Source organism: Tripterygium wilfordii, chromosome 21, assembly GCF_013401445.1.
Source record: "Tripterygium wilfordii isolate XIE 37 chromosome 21, ASM1340144v1, whole genome shotgun sequence".
Lineage (NCBI taxonomy): Eukaryota > Viridiplantae > Streptophyta > Magnoliopsida > Celastrales > Celastraceae > Tripterygium > Tripterygium wilfordii.
Window position 1 is genome coordinate 15,728,422 of NC_052252.1, and position 24,089 is coordinate 15,752,510.

At 34.0% G+C, this 24,089-nt stretch overlaps 4 protein-coding genes across 5 annotated transcripts; 3 read left to right on the top strand and 1 right to left on the bottom strand.

Moving 5' to 3' along the window:
• The first annotated feature begins 3,836 nt into the window (after positions 1-3,836).
• LOC119990133 (transcription repressor MYB6-like) lies at positions 3,837-4,911 on the top strand. The gene is made up of 2 exons (XM_038835979.1): positions 3,837-3,969; positions 4,059-4,911. Exons 1-2 carry the CDS (start codon positions 3,840-3,842, stop codon positions 4,820-4,822), a joined length of 894 nt encoding a protein of 297 aa, XP_038691907.1. The 5' UTR covers positions 3,837-3,839; the 3' UTR covers positions 4,823-4,911.
• Positions 4,912-6,294: 1,383 nt separating this feature from the next.
• LOC119988160 lies at positions 6,295-14,168 on the top strand. 2 transcript variants are annotated; one of them, XM_038833098.1, is made up of 13 exons: positions 6,295-6,450; positions 6,533-6,645; positions 7,082-7,225; positions 8,329-8,459; positions 8,800-9,033; positions 9,823-10,001; positions 10,723-10,823; positions 11,717-11,863; positions 12,378-12,433; positions 12,534-12,591; positions 12,832-12,952; positions 13,037-13,147; positions 13,250-14,168. In XM_038833098.1, exons 1-13 carry the CDS (start codon positions 6,441-6,443, stop codon positions 13,318-13,320), a joined length of 1,476 nt encoding a protein of 491 aa, XP_038689026.1. In that variant the 5' UTR covers positions 6,295-6,440; the 3' UTR covers positions 13,321-14,168. The 2 variants fall into 2 exon arrangements, 1 of the variants encoding a protein (XP_038689026.1); XR_005465561.1 differs by lacking the exon at positions 13,250-14,168 and having other exon boundaries at positions 12,550-12,591.
• An 871-nt stretch (positions 14,169-15,039) lies between these two features.
• On the bottom strand, positions 15,040-15,639 carry LOC119988092 (CLAVATA3/ESR (CLE)-related protein TDIF). Its single transcript, XM_038833006.1, has one exon. It carries the CDS (start codon positions 15,496-15,498, stop codon positions 15,175-15,177), a length of 324 nt encoding a protein of 107 aa, XP_038688934.1. The 5' UTR covers positions 15,499-15,639; the 3' UTR covers positions 15,040-15,174.
• Positions 15,640-17,574: 1,935 nt separating this feature from the next.
• Positions 17,575-20,125, top strand: LOC119988390 (transcription factor TCP1-like). Its single transcript, XM_038833413.1, has 3 exons — positions 17,575-18,479; positions 18,582-18,661; positions 19,842-20,125. Exons 1-2 carry the CDS (start codon positions 17,667-17,669, stop codon positions 18,648-18,650), a joined length of 882 nt encoding a protein of 293 aa, XP_038689341.1. The 5' UTR covers positions 17,575-17,666; the 3' UTR covers positions 18,651-18,661; positions 19,842-20,125.
• The last annotated feature ends 3,964 nt before the right edge of the window (positions 20,126-24,089 follow it).

Sequence of the window (24,089 nt, forward strand, 5' to 3'; positions counted from 1 at the left end):
ATATAATCATGGATAGAAGAAGAATTCCTCTTAGGGAGAGGTGGTCCATTACTCTATTAAATAATCTAAGGCATGTCTAATATATGTTTAAATTGTGAATCTTCTAGGCTACCAATATAATATATATATCCTAAAGAAATAAGCTAGATTGATTGGCAATCTCAAAGCAATTTGCTCTCATTCATCATGCCATCTTCCTTTCTATTTATTCGTTTTAAATGTTGGCATATAGCATATTTAGTACAGATTTGACCAATTCTCATGGCAATGAATTGGGAATAAACTTTGCTAAGAAAAGTTTTCAAAGACAGTTTTGTCTTGAAGTCTGTGTATTTTATTATTTTTATGCTTTTGGTGAATAAAAGGTAAACAACTCATTGCCATGAGATCCGATTTCACTACGATATTGTACATGCAAGTCGTGAGCCGGACTTTATTCGCGCAAATATGTGGAGTTGTTGTTTTGAGAAATCGAATCTGTGACATCTATGTTACACCACCCTAACTCTATCATTGGATCGTATGTTCATCATATTCAACTTTTGCATAAAATATTTGTCGGTCATCGTTAACCTCAAAGCATCCCAGCTTTTCCACGTGATTTTCTCCAAAGAATACACAAAAAAAGTTGTCAAAAAAGCAATTAAAGGAAAGCAGAGGTTTGAAAACCATGAAGGAATTGAAATCCAATCATCATCATATTCGTTGACATCAAGAAATTGACTCTTTCAAGTAACGGTTGAGTGAAGGAACCATCTGTGCCCTCCCCCCCCCCCCTCCCTCTCTCTCTCTTATTACATATTATAAATGTGTGTGAGAGAGACAGGAATCTGGGTGGAAGGCTTTTTCGTGTTTAAATTTGTATGCAAGAAATGATTTGGGTTACCTTTGAATCATTAGCCTCTTCTTTCCCTAAACGACCATCCTCCTCCTGTAATCATGTCTCTTCTAATTTCCTTGTTTGTGTGTGTGTGTCTATATATATAGCCTTATCATACTTTGTTTACAAGACTACAGACTAAAATAGACAAAATGACAATAAAATTATACTTTCCAAGACCCTACCTAATAAACTAATTATATATATATAAGAATTTTCACGTAAACGTCTAAAATAAGAGTGTAAAATAAGAGTTTATGTGTATACTGTTAATTTGAAACATGTGGGACCAAAAACAGTGGGCCTCACTTGTCATCTCACTCATCTACACCATTAAAAAGTGATAATTACTTTACTTCATTATATGAGAATTCATGTATACACATATATATATGTCATAGGTTTCTTCAATTATATCCCCATATCCAATGGTTCCTATTAGGCTATTACCATCGCAGGGCCATGTAGTAGTGAGGTCAATATGATGCCCCTTATCCAAATATACTATAGGTCCGCTTAGTGCACCATAAATTGTTCACAAGCCATATATTGTAGAGACCCACCAAACAACAATATTAGGGTGCAAAATCCTAACCATTTTTTGGATAATTAGGGTCTGTTTGATGAGTTTAAAACTGTGAAATATGCTTTGAGGTATTTGGTGAATTAATAGTTGACGCTAGTGGAAAAGTTGTTGACTAAAAGTATTATATTGAATTTAATATTAAATTTAATCTAATAAATTAATTTATTATTAGATTAATTTTAAGCATAAATTATAAATATCAACTTTAAAAATTATATTAAAATTTTTTATCATTACATTAAATATCTATATATGAGCTTTTATTATAATATTAATTATAACAACAAAATATAAGTTAAACTAATAGTATATTAAATATTTATTATGAAACTAACAGTATATATTAAATATATATTATAAAATATAAGTTAAACTAATAAATTAATTTATTATTAGATTAATTTTAAGCATAAATTATAAATATCAACTTTAAAAATTATATTAAATTTTTTTATCATTACATTAAATATCTATATATGAGTTTTTATTATAATATTAATTATAACAACAAAATATTGGTTAAACTAATAGTATATTAAATATTTATTATGAAACTAAGAGGGATTCTCAAGTGCGGGATCCCACACTTTATTTAAAGTGCGTGATCCATCTAACACCATTCATGCGTGGGCCCCATCACGTGTGGGGACCACATTTACACATAATGAATGGTGTTAGATGAATCCCTTATTTTAAATAAAGTGAGGGATCCCTCACTTCAGAATTTTCAATGAAACTAACAGTATATATGAAATATTTATTATAAAATATTAGTTAAACTAACAGTATTTTAAATTAAATAACAGTATTTAATATATATTATTAAAACTATGAGCCCACAGTAATTTCTACAAAAAAACAAAAGTCATTATAATACGTGGGCCCCATGATTAAAATAGTGAGACGCCGTCCCAGAAGCTTCGATCCGAAGCTTTTGGGATGCCAGCGGATCCGCTGGCAGCTGTGCCAAATAGACACTACATTGTCATGTTGAAATTGTCCACATTTCAACAATTTCTAGACCATTTTACATGCTAATTACCCCTTTTCCCTCCAATTTGAATGAAATATCACTTATACCAATAAACGGGCCCCACATTACATGACAAGATAAATTTTTTTTTTATATAAAAAAATATTGTTGCAATGTTTCGACATTTTCAAAAAAAAATTCATTTATTAGTTAACAATTTTTTATTAATATAAACATTAAAATTTAATGATAAATTATATTATTAGATTAAAATTTAATAACAAAATTTATTATAAAACTTATAAAATATAATTTTTTATAACACTTTAATTTATTTAATATTGTTATTATTTATTAGAATTTTTTCACAATTTATTTAAATTTGTTACAACTTAAATACATAATACCCCTACACGTAATTTGCACAACAATTATAACATCATATATGCTATCAACAAAAGTTGCACCAAACACCTACCAGCAGTTCAGAAATCATTTCTACTACTATTTATTACAACCATTTATTATCTACAATATATGTTACAATATATGCTACTTACCAAATGGTCTGTCAAACGGAGCCTATATATATATATATATATATATATATATATATATATATATATATATATATATATACACATTGGTGTGTGTATATATAATATGGAATAGAACTTCATTCACACTAAACAAACAGTTTTGCTTGAGTAACAATAGTTGATATTATTCGATTATTAAGAGTACAAAGTAAGTATTAATTGTTTGGCTCAACTAATGGGTTATAACTAATTATAAGGATATATGCAATTTTTTGCACGTACTTTATGATGATAATATAAATGAACTTTTTTTTGCATGGTAATATTTAGCGTTCATGAACACCTATACATATACACATTAGTAAGAGCATTCACATCAGTGTCTGTAAACTTAGATCTATCTGTAAAATAGTGCTTGAAAATGACAAATTTTAAGAAAAGTGGTGCTGCATATGGTATCTTTTGAAAATTGTCAAAAAAAAAAGAGAAGGCATTTGAATAGGTAAAACAAAGAATCTATTAAGAGATTCTAATGCGATTGCTCTAAATATGCGCACTAACTATTTCTTACATGTTATATTAAAAGGACCAGCAAGTGATAGTCAAGGTGAGAGGTCCGAGACAAGTTTATAATTCGGTACATAGCGACCAAACAATACTCATCAATGATACCATAAGTAGTGGTAGCCGGTAGGAGAGTAGATCCCAAGCCAAATTAGGACAGCCATCTTTACGTACGCTAAATATATATATATATATATATAAATGTAGAGAGAGAGAGAGAGGATTTGTACCACTTTTGGAGGATATATAAATATAAGGAGAAACAACACCCTCCTCTAAATGGAAATTAGTTTAAAGATGGGGCATCCCTGCTGCACCAAACAGAAAGTGAAGAAAGGCTTATGGTCTCCTGAAGAAGATGACAAGTTAATCAAATTCATAACCACACAAGGCCATGGCCCTTGGAGTTCTGTTCCAAAGCTAGCAGGTACATATATATATATATAGACACACACACATATATTTAATTCTTGAAATGGGTTTGTGGGTGGAGGAGCTTAATTGATTAAATTACAGGATTACAAAGGTGTGGGAAGAGCTGCAGATTGAGATGGATAAACTACTTGAGGCCAGATCTGAAGAGGGGTTCATTCAGTGAAGAAGAAGAGAAGACAATCATTGATGTTCACAGAATTGTAGGCAACAAATGGGCTCAAATAGCCAAACACTTGCCTGGCAGAACAGACAATGAAGTCAAGAACTTTTGGAACTCTTGTGTTAAGAAGAAACTTATCTCACAAGGGTTAGATCCCAAAACTCACAATCTCCTCTCCCTCAATAATAACATTAATACTAAAACTAGTAGTAGTCCATGCAATTATAATATCTCAATCTATTCCTTTCTAAATAACTCTCAAATGAAATACTATCCTCCTATGAGCATCAAACCTCCTCTTAATCATTCTAGTTTCAATCAAGACCATATTAATGTTCTTGAGAGTAGTGATTATACCCAATTACAACAAAACCCACAAGCTAATTTGCTTCATCCATCTGGGTTTGGGAGTTTCATAGATGATAGCTGCATTTGGACTGGTGGCTTATTTGATGGAGATGTGGAGAAAAAACAAGAACAAGAGAAGGCAGCTTGTGAAGTACTAGAAATGAAGAAGAAGGCCAATAGTGTTGATGATCATCAGTTGAGCATTACTAGTGCTGGAGTTGAATGTTCAAGTGGTACTACTTTTGGTTTTGGTTTTGATTTTGAAATGTGTGATATTGAAAATGATCCCATTGATCATCAGCTTGCATGGGATGGTAATTACAATTATTATATTTAGTTTTATGCATGTATATATTCCCCATGTATTATTGTAATAATTAGAAATATATTTTCATGCTTGAAATAATGAAATTGGAGTTTTTTAGACTAGATATGTATCAATATTGAACATTTTATATATTAAGTTCAGATTGCATATATATTTGGAGCCAAATGGGAAAAAAAATACAAAAATGACATGTAGCCCATTAGTTTAGTAGCTCATGGGAGCCCAACAAGTTTATTCCATTGATTTAATAAATGAAATAATTTTATTTCCACTTTTTTATCCCCTAATTCATTGTCTAAAATTCATTGTTTTAATATAGATTCTATTGTTTTTTAAAGTACATTCTAGAATTCATTGTTTTTGAAAATTCTATTGAAAAAAACAATGGAATTAAGAAATTCCATTAAAACAATAGAATTAAGATTTATCCGATAAAACTCATCGACAATGAATTACTTTAGAAAGAGCTTTATGCGCTCATTCTAAATATGTAATTTTTTTAAAAAAATTTAATATGTATTTTGAAAGTTAAAACGTTTTAAAATTTCATTTAAAAGACTTGAGTTCCCATGGGTTATCACTATATGAGCTACCTAGCACTATTGAAAAAAATAAAAGAAAGAAAACAAGTTGATCTATGACAAAATTTTCTTTAATTATCTTTCATTGGAAGATTTTGCATGATTGTGTAATCGACCTGTATTGAATTAATACATTTGAGAAACATGTATAGAAATAAATGAACACAAATTAACTCTTCAATCTTAAGACATGGGAACTCGCAACCACTATTTTTTTATAAGCAAATAATATATTGACCAAAACAAAGAATAACAAAAGGGCATCAAGAGATGGCCTTCAAAGTAAACCCAAGTACAAAGCAAGTAGCAAAGAAGAAAATGAACAAAAAGGGGAACAAAAGCAGAAAAATAACACGTGGAATGCCTATAGATTTGAATCAGTATGAATCGAACCCACAAACCTTCAAAAAATAAATAAAATAAAGTGCAAAATAGTTTTAAAAACATAAACGATAAGAAAATACTTGATCCAGTAAAGACAGACGTGTCATTCAATTTTTGGTATTCCTAATCATCCCAAATTCAAATCCCCTTCCAGCCTTTTTAAGGCCTTATCCATAAAAAATTAAAAAAGTTACAGTCGCTTGTAAACTATCTCATATGATATTTGAAACAAATCACTCTATATTTGTGTTTTATTTTTGTTTCATGCTCTTACACACACTAGTTAGGATTTGTGCCATGTGTTTGATTATATGAAAATTTCTATTTTTTAATATTCAATATCGCATGTGCTAATAAAAACACATTGTGTGTTTTTGGCGTGTCCAGCCTATGGTTTTGGATGGTGGCCATGATCCTCCAGCTCATAATATTGGGCTGGGCCTGTAGTTTGGGTCATGATCAGCATAAAAAGCCTTAAACCCTAACTCATTAAAAAGGGGGGTTTTCGTAATTTTTTGAAAGTTAAGGGGTCTCCTACGTAACTTCTCTGTTCTGTTCTGTTCGGTTCACCGCTTCTTCTCTCTCAAAAGCAGGAGCAGAAGAAACGATACACACGCAGTCGCTATCGGCAAAATTAACGGTCGCCGGTCTCTTCCTTCAGTATGCCACAAGGTGTTTCCATTTTCAATTCTTTGTTTTTCGAATTTAATCCTTTTTGAGCGTTTGAATTTATTTTGTATTTGTATACAATCAGAGCTTCCTGGGTTTTACTATGATGCGGAGAAGAATCGCTACTTTCCTATCAAAGGCCCAATTCCGGGCTCTTCTCGTTCTTCTTCAAGCACTACCCGGAAAGAACCTACAGAGGTAGTTTTCTATAATTTTATGTTTTCTTGGTTGCTAAGTTGCTCAAAAGTGTACAACTTTTTAATGCTCCCATTACTAGATGAAGAAAAATTTGTGCTTTAAGTCTTTTTCAAGTTCTTATGTGTATTAGTTCTTAAATTTTCCACCTTTAGTGGAATTGCTACTCAGCTCGTCCTCTGCGTCCATCTTGTCAATTATGAAGTTTACCCAGTCTCTATTAACAAAATTACTAGGCATCAGATATTATTATTGCAATTATTCTATTATGTTATTATAGTAGTAATTATTTTATTTTTATTTTTGGGTTGATTCTTTTTTTTGAGCTGGTTAAGTCTTTGATTCTTTATGCCTACCTTGATTGGTTTGTTGGCAGGTCAACTTGATTTGAAAATTTTGTTTATCAAAGGTTCTTAAGCTTGTTTTTGTTTAATTTCAGGCTACGAACATTTGCAGGAGTGTTGCTGTGAAAATATCTAAGTTGCTTCAGTTTAGGGAAGTGAATGGTAATGTTGTTGCCTTCAATAAAAGGAAGCTTAATGTTAAGGAGGAAATTCATAAGATACAAGCATCCGAACCCGTGGTATGTTGCTCTTGCATTTTTGCCTCTGAAAAGCTATAATGTTTTCCTGCATAATCTATGCATTAGTGTATGTTCTATATATGCGTGGAAGTTGGTGAAACTTTTAGTGAACATATTAGTTAAGCCAGGATTATTATCAGTTCTTTGTCCAGCATTATCTTTTACATTTTAGGCAATTAGGCTGTATTTGTAGTTTATGATGCTCAGAATGGACCATAGTTGTCAAAAGCGCACGAGGAGCATGCCTAGGCGCAGCGAGGCGCAGTGCCTGTGCCTGCACCTGGACCAGTAGCAAGGCACTGGCCTCGCAGAGGCGACGCCTAGGCGAGCGCCTCTGCTCAGGTGAGGAGCGCAAGGCGCAGCGCCTCGTGTGCTTTCTTAGTTTTTTTTTTTAAGGAAACAACCAAAACGACGTGGTTTTGGTTGTTTCCTTTAAAAAAAAAAAAACTAAATTCGAAGAAACCTAAACTCTTTTGTGTGCCGACTGCCGAAGAATTGAATCTCTCTAAGGTTGAATCACTCTGTCATTCAAATCGTCCGAGGACTAACTTAAGAGCTCCCTATGGCAGTTTCCATTCCGGACAAAATTTCGAAAAGATGTTCCTTTTGTGGTTCAGTAGGTATCATACAACTACCCATTTTTGGTGTAAAGTACATTAATATCATTACCAATTTATTGTTTCCATGATGGTAAGCATTCTCATTTCTCTTGCACATTGCTTTGGTGTCTGCGTTCAAGCCATTGATGCAAGTTCCCGTGGCAGAGTTTACATATGAAAATATACAGGGGCAATCTTCAGAAAGACTCCCAGTGATTTGGTGTTTTATAAATGAACCTCCATTCTTCAAGGCATTTCATTGAATAAAAGTCACATGGTTCATATCAAGTAATTTGAATTTTTGTTTGTCTACTCTTGGTTGTGGCTTGTTTCCCTATTGTTGCTTTTGCACAGCTCTATTTTATTTTTTACTGATGTAATTATCTTAATATCATATAGCATTTATTCTGAATTCTCATTAAATTCAAAACAAACTCATACCGAGCTTCCATCTTCATTCGTAGGTTGAATCACACAATATTTTCTTTTTTTTAATAATCTCAGGTGCACAAGTATCGAGGGACAGATAGGGTAGGAGAAAGTGCATTGGAACAGATTCGTCTTGCTGTTTGTACACCGGAGGGTCAAACTGAAATGGATGTTCTGTTAGCAGGCAGTGTAAATGGTTCTGTGAGGTATGCATAAAGGCTGCTATTTATTGATCATTGCTGTTCCTATCTAATATATTTTTCTGGGCTGTTAAAGGTTTCCTTTTAGAAAAAAAAAAGTGCCATTGTCCCTTCTCTTTCTATCTCTCTAATACTGGTTGAGGTTCTAGGGCTATGTTGATTTATTTTGGATTCTTGACTGTCATATCTTTCAATGCTTTATATTTTCACCGGTGATGGCGATTACTTGATGGTTATCCACATCATTTACATTCTTTCTATGATTCTCTTTAGAGCTTTATAGTTTGCATCTGTTAAGTGTCTGTCCCATTATGAGCTATTGCTTTAAAGTTTGGTGCTCTTGCAGTTGCTATGAAGTTGGAAATGTTGGACAATTTTTTGATAATGGGGTGGTATGCACTCCAGATCTTGTGAGGCCTCACAACAGAGAAAACAAAGTAAAGCGGAGTAAGGATTGTCTTCATATTTTGAGAAGCGCAGGACTCCCAATTCAAATGTCATCTGGTATATCCAGTATAAAATTGTCTTCAAAGCAGTCTCCATCGAATGTTGATGGTGGTTCTAACAGCCAGTTCGCGCTGTATCCTTCCAAGCTCTATATTTTAGCAGCTCTTTTATGTGTTGCTTCTTATATAAATGTACATTTTGGTACCACTATGTCATCGTGTTTTCTGTTTTTGTTTTTTTAGTTTTTACTTCCTTCTATGGTAATTGGGTCTTGGGGTGTTTAAGATACTCTAGAATATTTGTTGTCTCCCCAACAAAGAACATTAGTGTTTTTTTTTTGTCTGGAACAAAGAACATTAGTTGATCGCTAGGTAAGGTTTTATATTCAGGAACTTGGCGGATATCCTTAAGCAGAAGTGGGTCTCCTTTTTTTTTTTTTTTTTTTTTTCCTTTTAATATTATTCACAATGGATGGGAATTTGAACTTTGCCTCCTTAGAACAGGACAGTGAGGAGTGACCACTTGAACAAGTGGTGCATCTCAAGCAGAAGGGGGCCTCTTAGAAATTATGTATACTGTTTTGCATTGTCATGGTCTAGTGGATGAGGTTGGGACTATGCTGTTGGGGGCGAAAAATCCTTCTTTGAAAATGGAAAATGGGGTAAAGAAGTTTCCCTTGGGGGTTAACCTGCTGTAGTGCCTCAGCCATCAGTCCATCACACACTCAGCGTTTTGTTGTTTTCGATGAATCTATACTGCTTAATTGTAATGCTGCTCAGCCTGTTTTACTTGATTTTTCATTTGTGCAGTTTGTGCAATGTCATATACTCTTGGCATGGATACAATCTTCATTAGATATCTGTATAAAGTAATCTGTCTTTATTTCCCCCAGTCACTTGTGATGCCTTGACTTGGGAAACAGGGTATCTACTCTGGGCTCAGAAAAATCTGGTGGTTCTGTTTATGTTCTTGATCTCTCTGAACCTCTAGATTTTAGGCAATTCCTTCCTATCATCTGGCGGAGGATACATGATGTTGCTTCTTTCGATTGTACCATATGGACTTCAGATTGCAATTCTAATGCCAGTAAAGCAGTGATTGGCAAGTTTTTTGCATTTGTTCCCCTTGTTTTATTCTTATGATTGTATGTTATAAAATTTAGCATTGATATTGTGACGTACATGATAGTAAGGAAATGGCCTGACACTGCTGATACCCTATACTATCTTTATATTAAGGGATATTAGTTGGTTGCTTCAATATTTGGCGCACGCTTGAACCCATAACCTTTTCTGGATTTCTTCCAATGGATGATATTGAGTGAATTAGACTTTTCTCCTCTTAAATGAGGCCGCTCAAAACAAGTTTAGTAAACTGGGGAAATTCCAACCTTTACAAAATTTTGTCTCTAATAATTAAATTTGTTTTTTTTTTAATTTCCTTCAAGAATGTGTCTGTTCTTTGTTTTTATCCTTTTCAATTTTTTTGGGGTAAGTTCTAGTAAAGCAGCCACTTTCCTACTTGAGCTAGGTTACATGGTCTTATTGCTTGTTGTTCGACTTGTTTGGTATCTTTCATCATAGAAATTTCTGAGGAGTCCATCTAGTTTTTGGCTTGTCATTGCATGACTGCGGTTGAGGTTATGTACTGGAAATATTTAAATCAGTGGAGATCATTGAAATTTAGAAAAGATGATTTAGTGTAAACGTTAATGCATATATCTTTCCATGGCAAAGGATATGGACTCGTGTTGAGTTCAAATAGAATTTTGCTTCAGCATTTTATTTTATTTTCTTTAAACATTTGTTTTTGGCTGTCACAGGAACTAATTTGGGAGCTGCTCTAGTCAATTTGGAGAGTGGAGCGTCATCATGGGTGTGTCGTTGTAGCAGTGATGTGTTGGCGCAGCAATTTCATAATTCGGTAACTTATACACAGTTTTCTGATATGCAATCAACTTCTAAAATTATCTCTTGCTGTATTTCTTGTTTTTAATAGGACTGCATAATTGGGGGGTGCATATTTTTTGTTGCTGAGAAAATTAAGTGACAAATAGGTTCATGAATACACAAGGTCTCAACAATTAATAGATTTGTTTTAGAAGCAGTCTGTTTCTGATAATACCATTGGTATTTTAAATGGTATTTTTTGGGTAGCTGTCATGTTGGATAGCAGCATGAGACTTATTAAGTTGTATGCAATTTGTCATTTGATCAATGGAAAACTTGTCGATCTGGAGCACTTTGAATATGAAAAAGGATTAAGGTTGGTGTTATGATTTGGCCTTTGGGCAGGTTTATTTCTCTTGAAGGAAGTTTGATTGTTGGTTGAAGCTGTTCCTAGGCTCCATAAATACTATCCATCAACAATACTTGAGGGAATGTTCTAAGTTTTAGGCAATTGGTTAGGAAAGTTTAAGTTGAGTAATAGTTTGAGATTTGTAGGGTTTGATATAGAAATCAGATAGGATGTGGATGGAGTTGCTGCAAATTGTTGAAGTAGAAGAAAGTTGGCATAACAGCTATGATTTATTGGATGATCACCTCTGAAGGCCAACTTTATCTTAGTTTCAAAGCATATAATTACTGAAAGTTCTCTTGATGTAGTCAGTCACCCATTGACAAATACAATACACATTTACACTAACAAGTGGCCTAATAGCTAACGTAATGAAAACTGATAAGAATATTAAATGATGACTGCAAGTATACAACAAATGGGCTGTGTAATTGGTAATGCTGTTATGGATATCTGTAATATGTATGTGTAATACAAAACTTTTTTGATTTCCTGAGCCAGTTTGCTTCGTGTGGTAGGAAAATGTTGTTTTATGCGGACTCAGAAATGGGGCAATTTTGACTGTTGACGTTCGTGAGAAGCAAGCAGGGGAATCTTCCAGACTTGTTAGGCAACGAATACCCTACTCAAGAACTAATCAAAATTCTAATAGACGGTGGTTTGAGGTATCATATATCGTGTAGATTATAATTTCTCTTGATTGTATATTGTAAATTGCTTTTAAAAAACAAAAGCAAAATCGATGGTATAGTCTGAGAAATGATGGGCTTTTAATAGACTTAATAGCCTTTATATATCGAAACAGACGGTTCTAGTGAACCTATCTACAATATAAAAATAGAAATATCGCAAGTATAAGCAGGGTAGTGATGTAATGGAATATTGGAATCAACTTTCTTACTTTGATGGATGTTTAAGTTGTTCCAAAAAAGAACAGAGGATTCTTTGCATATTCCTCATGGAATATCAACTTCTCTTAAACCCACTGGAACAATTTTCTGCAATTAATTAGTTAAGAAAATGGATACTGCAGTCATTATTCTCTCATAAATTTCATCTTGTGCACTTGCTTATAGTTGCCTTTACTCGTGACTTATAGATATTGATATTTTGTCTTTGCGCCTTATTTTTCGCTCATTGATAGCTCGTGGATAACGGATCTGGTTCCCCTTTTTGCAGGTCAAAGGAAACATATGTGCTTCTCACACCACTTATATGCCTTCTTCTATTACAAGGTCAGTAGTCTTCTACAAATAACAACCTTATATAGGCTGGTTTCTACATTTCTTTAGTTGCTTTCTATTTTATAATTCTTCTCTGGTTTTGAAACACTAGTTTGGTATCACTTCAGCTCTACGACCAGTACTTCTTGGCAAGCTCGATGGATGGATCGGTTAGTCTTTACTTTTTTACGATACACTCTTGCTTTTGCATGCTAAAATGTTCATCCGTGGTACTAATGGTAGTTTAAATGTCACATCTGCTGCTGAAGTTCACTATTGCGTTACGAAATCCGTTTAGCATGCATTTTCATTTCCTTTAGTTTTTGTTTTTTTTTTGGATGATCAAAGTATGAGAGAGAATTAGAGGAAAGTAATTTACATGGTGATGGTGGGCGTACCGTATTTTGCAGATTAAGCTTTATGATCATCGCCTAACTAAGAGAGGAGGTGTACAATCTTATGAAGGGAATGTGAACTCCCATACTCATTTGCAGCTTGGAGTTGATCCATCTGAGAGATTTATATTGTCAGGTCCATATAGCATTGCATTACTTGTGAATTATTGATGATGAGTTTATGAGTTTCAGCCTGTTTAACACCAGTTATATGTTTCAGGTGGAGAGGACTGCAAAGTTAAGCTTTGGAGTCTCAAGTCTGGTGAGCTGCTTTTTGATGATAAATTCTCGAATTCAGTCTGCTCAACAATATGCTGGCAGAGATCTGAAAGTAATATGTTTTCCTCATTGAAAGATAATTTTGTTCTCCTGTTATTATGTATCTTATTGGGTCATTTACCTTTAGAAAACTCATATTGAAACTCCTCTCCAGAGTGTAGGGGATTGCTAAATGAAGCCTGGTTAGGATCAAAGGAAGGACTATTCAACATGCACTGGTTCTGATCCATCAATTGGCTCATAAAGAAACAAACTGTGTTTTTTTTCCCGTCTCGGATATAGGAAGAAGCAGCAATATCGTGCAAATGTACAGAGCACAAAATTTTGACACCTCCAGTGCGGTGTAGAATGCAGCAAGAACTTTCAATCTACAGGAAGGGCTTTATACCGAGTGTTGTAAATGGGTTGGATCCTCTTCTACTACCCTCAAAAGCTTAGTTTTTCTTGTTATTTTATTATTTGCTTTATTTACTCCTTGAAAAAATTTCTTAGAATGTTTATCCTTAGTTTTATGCCTATGTTTAAATTACAATTTAGAGGCATGTACATGAATTATTTCATTGATTCTTCAAAAAGGATAGGAAAATAGAAGGGAGGGCAGTTAGAAGGAGCAGAGAGAACTTTTATGCAGCTTTACATGCAGGTGCAGCAGCTACCTGAGTAGCACTGGACTTGTGTCCATCTCCATAGAAGCCTACTGTGTAGTTTTGATTTGGAAAGTAGAGTGTGGTTACTGTATGCAGAGACTAGAGAACACCAAGAAGAAGAAGAAAATTCTGATAAACTGCATGGATGCCACGTTCGCTCTGATAAACTGCTTTTGAGTAAAAGAAAGAAAAGCTGCAAAAGAGATTTTATGAGGTGATGGCAAAGGGGAGGAACTGGTGTTGTGAGGAGTTTTTTTTTATCTTTATTGAGATGATGGAAGTTACTTTGTTTGCTTTAAACTGACAAGAGTGATGCTCTCATCACCAATTACTACGCCATCCCAATTTCCCATTCTGGACTTGGACTTGAACTTGCTTTCTGGGAAGATCTTAGAATGGAAAAAATCATTGAAACAAAATCCATTACAGAGCTTCTCTCCTTTTTGGCATGTATATTGCAGTCTACAGTGACCTTAATTTTCTCATGCTAAACTTGCTTCTCGTGATGGATAGTGAAAGCTCAATAGTGTTGACTGTGTTGGGTGGTTGTTCAAGTAGTTCCATGTATAACCATACAAGAGAAGGTAGATGCCAACAGAAAGAGGACAGAGTGGACCATTTTTAATGGCGTCTCACTGTCTCTGCTTTTGAAGAAGAGAAAAGAGAGAGTGGCATAAATGTAGTTACCAGAATTGAACATGGATGGTTTGCTGGGGGGGGGGGGGGGGGGGATTGAAAGAGCCAGAAAAGGAACCTGTTAACCGGCTTTGCTTTGGATGCCATGCCTATGACTTTACACGCAAAACAATGGGGATGGAGAATTGGCATTCAGGTCTCGTATTCAACAAGAGGACCCTAACAAATTTTTAATCATTTTGTCCCTGTTTTTCTTTTTTACTCCTTTATTACTACTTTCCTTCTTTTTTTCTTCTTTTTTTTTGACCTTTTTTCTCCACCAACTGCAAACAATGTTTTAATACGAGATTCAGCCGGTATCGGCCGGTCCACCAGTACGATTATCCACCGATATGATTATACATAAAAATTGAGTTGTGTCGTGCCGGTCAAAAACCGATCCTAATTATTTAGGATCTTAGGATGAAAGTAAAAAGGTTTGGGGTAAACCTTAATTACTAATTAGTAAGGAAAGTAAGAAGGGCACAAAATAAAATAAAAAAACATATTAGTATCTGCAATGATAAAATCTAAAGAAAACAGCAGTGACTGGGATTGCATATCATTATCATATATATCATCAATATCTCCATATATGAATGATTAGCATATGTTGTTCTGTTTTTACACAATAATTCACTGTAGTGATCTGATCTCACATTGCTACAATAATAAAACCCCAAACCATATTAAAAAGAAAACATACCTAATAATAATCAACTGTATATGCAATACCCAAAAACAAATATATGCCAATTCACCTATTGGAGATGGGATTTGGACCACTTGGAACTTCATGTTCACTAGCATTGAAAATCTTTTCTTGCCATGGCAATGTCGATCTACTACGAGCTCGAAGCCGCTCTCTTCTCCGGCTTTGTGAAGGAGGAGGAATATGAACAACATTGCTGATACCCTTCCTTCCTGTAGCTGCTGCAGCTTCATTATCATTAGTACTTGTAACTACATGTAGAAATCTGCTTTCTTTGTTTGCCATTGTTGAGTACTGAAACATAACAAGAAAGAAGAAGAAGAAGAAGAAGAAGGTGAAAGAAGTGATGGAGGAAACTACATAAGCCATCAATACTCAATAGCCATGCAAGTATAAATCATTGGAGAATCAACAGCCATACTAATCAAGGAAACAGAGAGGTTGTGTTTTAGAGGCAGAGAGACTTGTAGGGGAGGGAAATGAAAGAGAGATGTAAAGAAAGAAAAGCAGCAAAGGGTGGACTTGCTTTGTATGGAGAGCTGAGGATGGCTTTATCAAATGTCATATTCTTATGGTAGAGAGTGTTTTGTTTTGTAATGTTTTGTTTTGGATTCATTTTTATGAAAGTGAAGGGGCTCTGGGAATCTAGACAGTCTCCTGTGAGAAAGAAAAAGTGGTGCCCACAGATAGATTGTTTGATGCAAGAAGTTGGAAATAGATAGCACACTCTCATAAAGAGTCAAAGAAAACCTGTTTCACTCAAATACACCCACCAATAGAGATCACAAAACCACAGAAGATAAAATTAAAATGACCAATTGTAAAAGATTGAAAAGGATCTAGTGCAAAACAAAAAACATGATGCAATAGAGAGCAAACACAAGAAGTAATGACCATTAGAATTCATAAAATTGAAGTTGGTTCTAATCTCTCCATCATCATGCCCTGTTAGGACCTGAATGTTGCCAAGCTTCACCATAGACACCGTGAACTGAGGGAGCATTTGTTGAAAATCTCAGCACTACTCGCATTAATGATATTATCCGATTTGAGTTTATCGATTCCCGTTCATACATTACATTGGGTGGTGGACAAGTAGACGCTCTCATACCATGTTGAAAATCCCATCCATACTCACAGCATATACATTGTCTGTTTTGGGTTTATTAGTTGGATCCAGGAAAAGGCCTCTTAAATAGTAAAGACTTGGGCTTTCCTATAAACCCACATCATTTGGGTTATCGATGTGGGGTATCTAACAGCATTAGCTAATATAGTGGCAATAGGTGCAATCCTTGGGTCAGAATACAAAATTTAGTCTGTCCACAATAATCTCATTTTCTTGTCAAGGTTTCTGATGTACTCTGCATCAAATTTTGTTGGGGTTATAATCATTAGAAGATGAATATAATGTGAGGCCCATCTACACTACATTTCCTTGTCAAGTATTCCAAGTACTTGTCATCAATTGAATTCTTGATCACTCCATTGGCTTTATTGTAATTGCAGATCCTCCATTGAATTGAACCACATGTTGCCTTCACAATTGTGTGTGTTCCAGACAGAACAACCAAATCAAGCACATTTAGGCCTCTAGATTGGTAAAATTCAATCAAAGTAGTGTTATCTTCGCCACCCATTGGAGCCATTTCCGCTTATTTGGCATATGACAGAGGCACCACACAAACAGAGAGCAGTCATTGATCGACTCTTCAAAATTTTAAATTTTTTGGGCTTGTAAGTGGGTCATCAATTTTGGGCCCAACAACAAAGATTGGAGTCTGGGCCTCTTGGGCTCTCCTTCTTGGGCCCAAATCAGTTGTGTCCGCATGAGAGTGATATGTAGTACTAAAGCCTCCATACTAATTATATACTAATCATATATGCATGTACTCGTAGTAGTAAATAACACATTGAACAAGACACACATGTAGGACACGGCTTAATTACATGTGTTGATAGGACTTGGGAGTACTAAGAAGCCCTCTAACTTTTTTTTGAAGGATAATATAAATTTCATAAATCAATCGGGAGCACTAGTATATACTTGTAAGGAAAATATGGTAGAGTATATGTGAAATCTCCTCAAAAAAACTATGTATTCGATATCTATACCTAGAGAGGCAAGTGTATCTATTCATTTATTATTATCATGCCATGTGTGTAACAACGTGCAATCAATTCTCCTTAGTAGGTTTGCTATATCTTCAAAGTAACAACGTGCAATCAATTCTCCTTAGTAGGTTTGCTATATCTTCAAATACAAAAATTAAATTACTTGGAAGGGTTGAGACAATTTTCAAAACATCTTTCTTTCAGAATAAATTAACGGGTTTAAAAGATGTACATATATAGGTTTCTTGTTCCCACAATTTCTGAAATCCCCAAATTGTCCCCCACCAATAATTATATTAGCTGGTGATTCTAGTGGAGGTGGAGTCACCAAGTAATTGTAGTGCAATCACTAGTTGCTTTTTGTTTATGAGAAAAACCCTACTTAGCTAGTTGGGTGGTGTCATCTTCACATCCACAAGATTATGTTTACTTCCACCAACACTAGTGTTACTCCTTTTTCACACCTCCCCTCTTCCACCTCCTCCTATAACCACTCTCATCCACCGCCGCTGCCACCTCCACAGCGGCCTCATTTCTTTGTCCAAGAAGCTAGGCATGATGATGGAATTTTGTATCCCCATTACCACAACCACCAAGATCCAAGCTTTTCCAATACCCAGATGCCAATTTCCACTGAAAACAAAGATTACAATCGGCACAGAAAGATTTGCACATCTCAAGGTGTAAGGGATCGGAGAGTGAGACTATCGATCGACATTGCGCGGAAGTTCTTTGATCTACAAGACATGTTAGGGTTTGACAAGGCAAGCAAAACCCTAGAGTGGCTGCTGGTCAAGTCAAGAAACTCAATCAAAAATTTATCAGAGCCAAACCACAATATTAACATTTTGAGCACCACTTCTGTGGCATCTGAAAATGGTGACTTGGAGGGAATTTTAAACCTTCCCAAGAATATATCATCATCACTAGTTGGTGTTTCTAGTACTCCTGATCATCAGTCAAAGATGAAGAAAATTATGGTCAATCTTGCTGCACAAAAGTTAATTCGGTCAACGGCGAGAGCAAGAGCAAGAGCGGGGATCATGACAAGTTCTTTGAAGTTTGATCTTGATCCAATTCAAATTGAAGATGTTGATAGTCAAATTCCAAGACAAGAATCAATCCTCATCAACACCAGTTTCCCCAATTTGCCTCAAAATTGGGAGATGAGCAATGCAATCACATCACGGGATCTAACCCTTCCACAATCACAGCAAATGCGAGCCCATCTAGAGGTATATATTTAATTTACAAATAATATTCTTGCTTCTTAATTATGATTCTAGTTTGATGTTTAATTACGTACTCTTGTTTTAATTTGTGGAATTAAAACGCAGTCGTCTATGGCAAATCAACCATGGGAATCCACAACAATGAATGTCAATAATATTTACTACAATGCTTGAGGACTAAATATGTAAGTGTGTCCTAGTTGTTTTGATTCTCCATTAATTTTCGTTTCTCAAAATTAATTCTTACCTTTGCTGTGTTTTCTTGTTTGGCATGATTGATGGTGGATTATTATAGAACTTGTTTTCCATTTATATTTACCATATTCGAGAAGGTCGTCCATATTACTCTTTGTACTTGTGTTGAAGTAACTCCACATGGCTATTTTTTAGGTTTGAAAGTTGAAACTAGTTTCTACTTTCTACCTGCAGCCTACATATAAAAAAAAATCATTTGTTGGACCTGTATCTCAAGGAGAGAAACAAAGTGATTCACCCTTACTAACAGTTGGGACAAATATGAGTCATTATGAAAGCATGTCTTTTCTAATAACATTGGTATATATTATGTGTATTATGTTCAAAGGTTTAAGGCTTCAAGCTAATACATCAATAGTCAAATACAAATATATTATGTATAATCTAAACTTTACCAAAAAGTAGTAATTGGGGCTTGGTTAATTTTAGTAGCTATAGAGCAATATTTCAATTAAATGCCAAAAGTCCTCACAAACTAAGATCCTTGACGCTTGGAGCGTTTGCATTTGCATGAAGATCAGCTGAGATGAACTTGAGTTCATTAGAGGTTTCAAGGGTATAGAGTTTTGAAAGAGTAATATAATATTTTCTGATTCTTTTTTCTTTTCTTTTGGAAGAGAAGATTATTTTGAGTTTTTAAGAGGAATGATGTTTAAGGTGATATCAGAGTTTTAGTCAAATGGGAAGTTCTTGTGTAGCTAATGCATGCCCATATATATATATATAGGTAAAAAAAAATATGTATATTTGAACTCTTATAGAGGTAGGAGAAATATTTGAATTTTCTACTATGGTGGATACATATGGCTTAGAGATACTATACATGATTAATGACTATATTAATAATTGCCCAAAACAATTTGATTTGGAAGTCTATGATGATCATGGTGGGTAGTTTATATATTTGGCTTATAGTGCATTCATTGTTAGATGTAGATATATATACATATTGAAGAAGGATACTATTTCTTGAATTAGTTCTGATAATTGAGACAGAGATGCTGAAACCCTTTTTCTTTGTTTTTTCATACTATCTTTTTGTCCTAAATTATCTTATCTGACCCTTTGTTTTGCCTTTTTTCTTTTCTTTTCTTTTTTGTTCTTGTTCAGATTCAATAAAACCCATGATCTCTTTGATTACCAAAAGGGTTAAGAGATCACCAAAAGGGTTCTATATATGAATTTGAATCCTTGATTGATTATGTATTTTAAAGACTTTTTTATATCTTGACTGCCATGTATAGTATGAACTATTGATGGCTAGCTACTTATACAGTTATACGTATTTCTCTTGTACTTCCTACTATTAATATATAGTTGCATGTCAAGAAATTACTATTTCATATGAGATAAGGTGGTGTGGCAATAAATCCGAAATTGAATGTTCTAATTAATTGTGTACTAATTACAGATTTGGCATTTATTGTGTTGTGTTTGTTGTTTAGTCTGTCCAAATTCATCCTGGGATAGTGTTAGTCATCCCAATATTGTCCGGTGTTAATTTGTTTTGTTGTTCTTGAGTCCAGGATGTCTATTTTCCTTGGTTTTTGTTTGTAATTTCCTAAGCTACTATCGCGGCGCTAGGTATAACTTTGCTAGCATGAATGAATTGTTGGGGCTTATACCCTTTAAAAGTAATCATCAATTAGCATTATATACCAAATTAAACCAAAGAAAAACAGCAGCTTGAAATGGACCATATATATGTCTTTTGTCAAAAAAATATGTGACATTTTTGAAAACATAAATGAGCAGAGAACTAAACACACATGATGAATGTAACATGAATTTGGTCATCAATCATTGATCTTTCTGTCCTCTTTTGTATCTGAAAATAAGCATGCCCGACAACACCCGGAAAAAAAGAAACCAAGATATTGAAGATATATATATAATGGAAAAGCTGGAATTTTGATTGAATTGAACATGGACTCCTCCCCTTACCCTTAGCTCATCAAATTAACAGATGCAAATAGTTACTGTGAAATTAACTCAACAAGAGTAGCTTGCACGATAGCAATAACAGGAACAAAGGAGCACATTAATTCAGAGGTTGTAATAGGAAATGGAGATGGAGATGTAGATACAATAGGACGGAGAGATAATATTGATATTGACTTGACTGTCTACTTAGTGTGTAAGGGTTGCATACTTGCATGGGTGACTGACAATGAAATTATATATATATATATATATATATATATATATATATATATATATATCCTGTCTCTTCTCATTGATTTGTATACAAGTACAACTACTTTAATATAGTATAATTAAAAAAGTTAATTAAATGTCATACTCTTATGATTCTGTCTAGATCTCTCTCTTTCGATCGAAAAGATAGTTGTACTTGCTTTGATTTATTCTCTGCTGCTGCACAATCCTATCAACTCTCAAAGTGTACAGACTACAGAGAGATGACCAACTTTGACTGAAATCTGTGTGTTGATTCAATTTCTGAAATTTGTTAATATACTACTGATTTGGATTTGGTCCATAAACCTGTTTATGGAGGGGAGGCCAGTGTAAGGATTCAAGCTACTAATTTGGACCCATGCCAATGGGCTTGGGCTTGGGCCTAAAACAAACATATATTGGATGCCCCATATTGACTTATTCGCCTGGGTCTGTAAAAAGAATCAAATGTTGGGCCTAAACTATAGCTTTGTTATGTTACTCTTTTGGGCTCAAGCCCATTTACTCTCTAATTCCTTGTCCTTGAAATGAAGTACACCTAGATTAGTTAGGGATTGACCAAGACCAAAAATGAAGCATACACACACACCAACACCAGCAGAAGTGATCTTCAACAACCATCCTTGTATATGTTAGGAAATATCAATGGATTCTATTGTCCAAACTTGACTATCGATGATCGTAAAATATTTTTCATTTTCCCAAGTCGAAATACAATCTCAACCCATCATAAGGCTCTTAGAAATTAGAACATTCCAAGGAGATTTTTGAAAATTCTCAAGTGATTGGAGTCTCACATTGTATAAGTATAAAACCCATAATCTATCATCTAAAGTTTTTAGGTTTAGAAGGGTTCCAAACATATATGTTAGTGGCGCACTTGAGTTTGCCCATGGTATGTAAACTTGGTATTCTCTCCAACAGTATATACATCTCTATCACATTGATACCTACATATAACAACTTTAAAAGGACTATATGTCACATTACCGCTCATATTTGAAGTCTTGTATGCTCCAATTCCACAAGAAGAAAAAGTTCAATCACAGCAGCCTTTTATCAGTGTTTCCTTATGCTTGCATATATATATATATATATATATATATATATATATATATATATATATATATATATATATTCTCATCATGACATATCCAAATCTACACCAATCTCTACATTCAATTAATTAAGAAAAATAGAGAGAGAAAAAACTAGCAATATATATACACTATATAGAAAGCTATACCATCGAGTTATTTACATATTTTAAGTTCTAAACAAGTTCAAACTATACAAACATACGTTGATTTATCTTCACTGCGTATATGATTATTCCTTTTCAAGCAATGATCAATACATATGATATATAATATTGTATTAAAACATGTATTATATTCATAATATTGGGGAAGATGTGGTGGATCATTGAGTGTGATAAAGTCAGAATTAAGACTACTTAAGAATTCCTTAGCTTAATAATAAGTTTGTCTCCATCTCCCTTGGACAAAGAATCTACAATTCAATTTGTTTTTCCTATTAAATAAATCAATTTAGTATTAATTATCTAATAATCTCCATAAGAATTTTGGTTTGTATCTTATAATTAATTAACCAGATAATTTTTTTAAATTTTTTTTTCAAAGAATAAACTACATAAGATTATGTTCTCTTTAGCCCATGAGGTGTCACAGGTAGAAACATTTTTTTTTTAGGTAGAACTCTGATCCTTAATTAAACTAACAACTCTCATAATTGTCAACAAAAAATGGGGGAAAAAGCATAAGAGAAGCCATGGATTCTTGTTGTTATGTGTCACAAACCCATAATCACAAGCTGTTATGAGATTGATTTTTGGACCCATTAGTTTCAATCACACAATCATAACAACATTTTGTTACGATCCAACATCGTTTAGATGTGAGAAGGAAGTGCATAATATAAGTGAGATCAAATTCACGAACTAATGGCAACCAATTTTTCTGAGGTTGAGTCACGGGTCTGAACCTACTGATAATCGGTTGTTGGACTGGGTCTCCTAGGCCCAGTATCAAAATTAAATGGTGTCTTATGAAGAACACGAATCGGCCTTTTGGGGAAGTTAGATGTACCAAGAATTCAAAGTAATTAAGGTTGTCATGTTATTTACTATATTTCTTCAATGTTTGGTTCCTTCTCGTATCAAAATATTCTCCATATAAGTACTGTTTTACAAGAAATTATAATTCCTTCTTGGCCTAAAAAATGACCTAATTATACTACTTTCTTAAAGGAATCTAGAAGGTAATTTATTTCTGTGCCTAACCACCCAATACAACATTACGTGGAACAATAATTGAAGCTTAACCTCCAAAGATAATTAAAAAAAAAACGTTGAATTAAAATTAATGCTAAAGTCTAAATATCAATGGCTTATCCACATATATACTCTACTGATTAGGTTTGAATTGTTTGTACAAAACAAAAACAAAAAAAGGTGAAGAGTATAATAAACATTATATTAATTAATTAATATTACAATATAGTAAACATAAATTAGAGTAGTAGAGCAGCCCAATTTGGAGTAGGCAAATAGGGATTAATTACATGCAACCAATCAAAACCCCAAATTGGCCACAAAAGGACATTGTGTTTTGGTAGCTCAAACCAATAACAATGGCATATACTTATTTATTTAGTTTCAATCTTTTCAAAGAAGCTGATCTGCTGATGTTTTAAAAAAAAAGAAGTATTAATTGTTTAAATAGTTGGAATATATTTGGAGGTTCTGTTGCATACGTGGGGATTAGTTTGACTTTGTTAAAGCTTCATCATTAATGGCCTAAACAAATTGGAAATTGAAATACATACATTATAGAAACTCAACAACTCACTTTTTCATTAGGGTTTCAGTCAAATTGAGCTAACACACTATTACAAGCAAAACCCACAACCACTGTGTATCTTCTCCCATGTAATCTAATCCCAACTGAAAATTGAAATACATATAGAAACTCAACAACTCACTTTCTCATTAGGGTTTCAGTCACATTGAGCTAACACACTATTACAAGCAAAACCCACAACCACTGTATCTTCTCCCATACAATCCCATATCTCCTCTCTCTCTCTTAATATTTTGGGGTTTCCTTTAGCTTTTGACTCACCCAATATGAACAAGAA